This window comes from Silurus aristotelis (genome assembly GCF_946808225.1).
Source record: "Silurus aristotelis genome assembly, chromosome: 23".
Taxonomy (NCBI): Eukaryota; Metazoa; Chordata; class Actinopteri; order Siluriformes; family Siluridae; genus Silurus; species Silurus aristotelis.
In genome coordinates, this window is record NC_139596.1 from 615957 (window position 1) to 620956 (window position 5000).

Here is a 5000-nt window from a genome sequence, read left to right on the forward strand (position 1 = left end):
CCTCATTACACACTGTACAGATCATCACAACCTCATAACACACTGTACAGGTCATTACAACCTCATTACACACTGTACAGATCATCACAACCTCATTACACACTGTACAGATCATCAAAACCTTATTACACACTGTACAGATCATCACAACCTCATTACACACTGTACAGATCATCGCAACCTCATAACACACTGTACAGATCATCACAACCTCATAACACACTGTACAGATCATCACAAACTTATTACACACTGTACAGGTCATCACAACCTCATTACACTCTGTACAGATCATCACAACCTCATTACACACTGTACAGTTCATTACAACCTCATTACACACTGTACAGATCATCACAACCTCATTACACACTGTACAGATCATCACAACCTCATTACACACTGTATAGATCATCACAACCTCATAACACACTGTACAGTTCATCACAACCTCATTACACACTGTACAGATCATCACAACCTCATAACACACTGTACAGTTCATTACAACCTCATTACACACTGTACAGATCATCACAACCTCATTACACACTGTACAGATCATCAAAACCTTATTACACACTGTACAGATCATCACAACCTCATTACACACTGTACAGTTCATCACAACCTCATTACACACTCTACAGTTTATCACAACCTTATCCTACACTCTACAGTTCATCACAACCTCATCCTACACGCTTCAGTTCATCACAACCTTATCCTACATTCTACAGGAGTATTATGAAGCTCTGTGAAGTATTATGAAGTGTTGCAGAGTATTGAGGAGTATTATGGAATATTGAGGAGTATTTTGGAGTATTGAGGAGTATTAAGGAGTATTGAGGAGTATTATGAAATATTACGGTGTACCTTGGCAAAGCGGCGGTTGTACTGGGCCACAATGCTGGGGTCAGGACTGTCTAGCTTCTTGATGATGTCAAAGCTTTGGTTGAGCTGTGTAAAGATGTCTACCACCGAGCAGGAGAACAGAGCATGCTCAGACGTCGGCTGGAACTGGAAGATCAAAGGTCAGACGCATGAAATTCAGAAAGGGTCCAGTCCTCTGTGTGTGTGTGTGTGTGTGTGTGTGTGTGTGTGTGTGTGTGTGTGTGTGTGTGTACCCCATCTCTCTTGTCCCTCTCCAGAGCACCATGCATAAAATCCATGGACACGTCCTCATTCTCACCCAACCACTGCAGTACAAACTGGACAAACCATCTACACACAAAGACACATAGCATCACTAGAGGTGAAGTTTAAAGTGTAGTGTAGTGTAGAGTGACGTGTGTACTGTAGGGTTTAGTGTAATGTAGAGTGACGTGTGTACTGTAGGGTGTAGGGTGTATAGAGTATAGTGCAAGGTGTTGTGTAGTGTAGTGTAGTGTAGTGTAGGTTGTAGTGTAGTGTAGGGTGTAGTGTAGTGTATGGTGTATTGTAGTGTAGTATAGGGTGTAGTGAAGTGTAGTGCAGTGTAGGGTGTAGTGAAGTGTAGTGTAGGGTGTGGTGTAGTGTAGTGTAGGGTGTAGTGTAGTGTAGGGGGTATTGTAGTGTAGGGTGTAGTGTAGTGTAGGGTGCGGTGTAATGTAGTGTAGGGTGTAGTGTAGTGTAGTGTGTAGTGTAGGGTGTAGTGTAGTGTAGTGTAGTGTAGGGTGTGATGTAGGGTGTAGTGTAGTGTAGGGTGTAGTATAGTGTAGGGTGTAGTATAGTGTAGGGTGTAGTGTAGTGCAGTGTAGGGTGTAGTGTAGGGTGTAGTATAGTGTAGGGTGTAGTGTAGTGTAGGGTGTGATGTAAAGTGTAGTATAGTGTAGGGTGTAGTGTAGTGTAGTGTAGGCTGTAGTATAGTGTAGGGTGTAGTATAGTGTAGGGTGTAGTGTAGGGTGTAGTGTAGTGTAGGGTGTAGTATAGTGTAGAGTGTAGTGTAGTGTAGGGTGTGATGTAGGGTGTAGTATGGTGTAGGGTGTAGTGTAGTGTAGGGTGTAGTATAGGGTGTAGTATAGTGTAGGGTGTAGTGTAGTGTGTAGTATAGTGTAGGGTGTAGTATAGTGTAGGGTGTAGTGTAGTGTAGGGTGTAGTATAGTGTAGGGTGTAGAGTTAGTGTAGTGTAGGGTGTAGTATAGTGAAGGGTGTATTGTAGGGTGTAGTATAATGTAGGGGGTAGTGTAGTGTAGTGTAGGGTGTAGTGTTAGTGTAGTGTAGGGTGTAGTATAGTGAAGGGTGTAGTGTAGGGTGTAGTGTAGGGTGTGATGTAGGGTGTAGTATAGTGTAGGGTGTAGTGTAGTGTAGGGTGTAGTATAGTGAAGGGTGTTGTGTAGGGTGTAGTGTAGTGTAGTGTAGTGTAGGGTGTAATGTAGGGTGTAGTATAGTGTAGGGTGTAGTGTTAGTGTAGTGTAGGGTGTAGTATAGTGAAGGGTGTAGTGTAGGGTGTAGTGTAGTTTAGTGTAGGGTGTGATGTAGGGTGTAGTATAGTGTAGGGTGTAGTGTAGGGTGTAGTATAGTGTAGGGTGTAGTGTAGGGTGTAGTGTAGTGTAGGGTGTGATGTAGGGTGTAGTATAGTGAAGGGTGTAGTGTAGGGTGTAGTGTAGTGTAGGGTGTGATGTAGGGTGTAGTATAGTGTAGGGTGTAGTGTTAGTGTAGTGTAGGGTGTAGTATAGTGAAGGGTGTAGTGTAGGGTGTAGTGTAGTGTAGGGTGTAGTGTAGGGTGTAGTATAGTGCAGGGTGTAGTGTAGTGTAGTGTAGTGTAGGGTGTAGTGTAGTGTAGGGTGTAGTGTAGTATAGTGTAGGGTGTAGTGTAGTGTAGGGTGTAGTGTAGTGTAGTGTAGTGTAGTGTAGGGTGTAGTATAGTGTAGGGTGTAGTGTAGTGTAGGGTGTAGTATAGTGTAGGGTGTAGTGTAGTGTAGGGTGTAGTATAGTGTAGGGGGAAGTGTAGTGTAGGGTGTAGTGTAGGGTGTAGTGTAGTGTGTAGTGTAGTGTAGGGTGTAGTATAGTGTAGGGTGTAGTGTAGTGTAGGGTGTAGTATAGTGTAGGGTGTAGTGTAGTGTAGGGTGTAGTATAGTGTAGGGGGAAGTGTAGTGTAGTGTGTAGTATAGTGTAGGGTGTAGTGTAGTGTAGGGTGTAGTATAGTGTAGGGGGAAGTGTAGTGTAGGGTGTAGTGTAGGGTGTAGTATAGTGTAGGGTGTAGTGTAGTGTAGTGTAGTGTGTACTTACGTGGGGTACTCGGGCACAGTGTTAGAGAAGGAGGGCAGATCTCTTACGTACTCGTTGTAAAGCCACTTTACTTTGAAATGAAGGTTCATGTAGTCAGCGCTCTTACACAGCCTGTGTTTCTCGTGTTCTACACACACACACACACACACACACACACACACACACACACACACACACACACACACACACACACACACACAGACACACATAAGCATGGTTGTGTTTTATCTCATGTACGGCCCATCCTTACATTTAAAAGAGCTTGTATGGGGAAGTAGCAGAGTGTACACAGCTAGCTAGTTAGCTTGCATCGCTAATCGAATCTGTTTATTGATTTGTGTTGGAGGAGTTGACAGAAGTGATATTAGTGTTTCACATTTACACTAACTGTCACCTGCTAGCATGCTGCTGCGCTACAGCACAGGTCTTTGGTTTTCACTTTATTTAAAATGGTTTCTGATGCTAGTTTGTTTGCTGTTAGGTGGGAATCTCCGTCATTCTTACCTTACTGGGCCTGTGTGTGTGTGTGTGTGTGTGTGTGTGTGTGTGTGTGTGTGTGTGTGTGTGTGTGTGTGTTTGCGCGTGTGTTTAACCTCCTCTTCCATGTGCACTCATTAGTGCACAAACCTCAACACAAACTACACAACATACACACTAATTCTGCTAAACGTCCGTATTAAATCTGAGGAAAATCTCTAACACACACACACACACACACACACACACACACACACACAAACACACCCTAGAAATGCTATGAATCAGGATCTTTTTTTATTTGTAAACCATTTCGTTGGTGTTTATAAATGTAGGCACCCGCCCTTATCACTGAACACTTAAGCGGCTGTGTTCCAAATCCAGATGTAAGATGATAAAGTGCTGTGTTAGTGAAGCAGCAGAAAGCTCCGCTACACTGCTTACCCGCGCAGAAATACAGCTTGCGGATGTGGAATATGGCGGGGGCTGGAAATGGACATGATGAAAAGACAAGAGACATGGATGAATTGAAAGATGAAGACATGCTCACAGAGAAGAGGGAGAGAGGGAAAGAGAGAAACTATCAGCTCTACTCTTCCACTACAATCTACTCCTGATGCTGAATAAACACTCATCATGGGCTCTAGATCTCCTCCTCCTACACTGTGCACTGGGGAAATCCCACAATGCACTGCAGCTGGGCCAAGACACACAGAATACCCATAATGCACTCGGGTACTGTAGGGGTTATACTGAACTCCACACCAGCCTCCAGGTAGCCAGGGGTCAAAGGTCAAACTGGTACTTAACTACAGACTGAATGGATGAATGGATGGATAGATAAGTAAATGGATGGGTAAACGTATGGATGGATAGATAGATGGGTGAATTGATGGATGATGGATGGATTGATAAATCTATAGATTGATGGATGGATGGATGGATGGATGGATGAATGGATGAATGTATTTATATATGTATGGATGGGGGGATGGGTAAATAGATGATGGATGGATAGATGGATGGGTAAATAAATAGATAATGAATGATGGATGGATGGATGGATGGATGGATTGAAGGATGGATGGATGGATAAAAGAGTGATATATATATATATATATATATATATATATACAGTGAGGAAAATAAGTATTTGAACACCCTGCTTTTTTGCAAGTTCTCCCACTTAGAAATCATGGAGGGGTCTGAAATTGTCATCGTAGGTGCATGTCCACTGTGAGAGACATAATCTAAAAAAAAAAATCCAGAAATCACAATATATGATTTTTTAACTATTTATTTGTATGATACAG

The 5000-nt window shown here is 42.8% G+C and overlaps 1 protein-coding gene across 1 annotated transcript in view; it reads right to left on the minus strand.

Moving 5' to 3' along the window:
- unc13ba (unc-13 homolog Ba (C. elegans)) overlaps window positions 1–5000 on the minus strand; it is a gene marked incomplete at its 5' end in the record, with an annotated part of 63464 nt that overhangs the window by 12489 nt on the left and 45975 nt on the right. Inside the window, 3 exons of the mRNA XM_083527539.1 lie at window positions 877–1020; window positions 1128–1224; window positions 3211–3337. Coding sequence (XP_083383665.1) covers window positions 877–1020; window positions 1128–1224; window positions 3211–3337 — 368 coding nt within the window. The remainder of the gene's footprint in view (window positions 1–876; window positions 1021–1127; window positions 1225–3210; window positions 3338–5000) is intronic.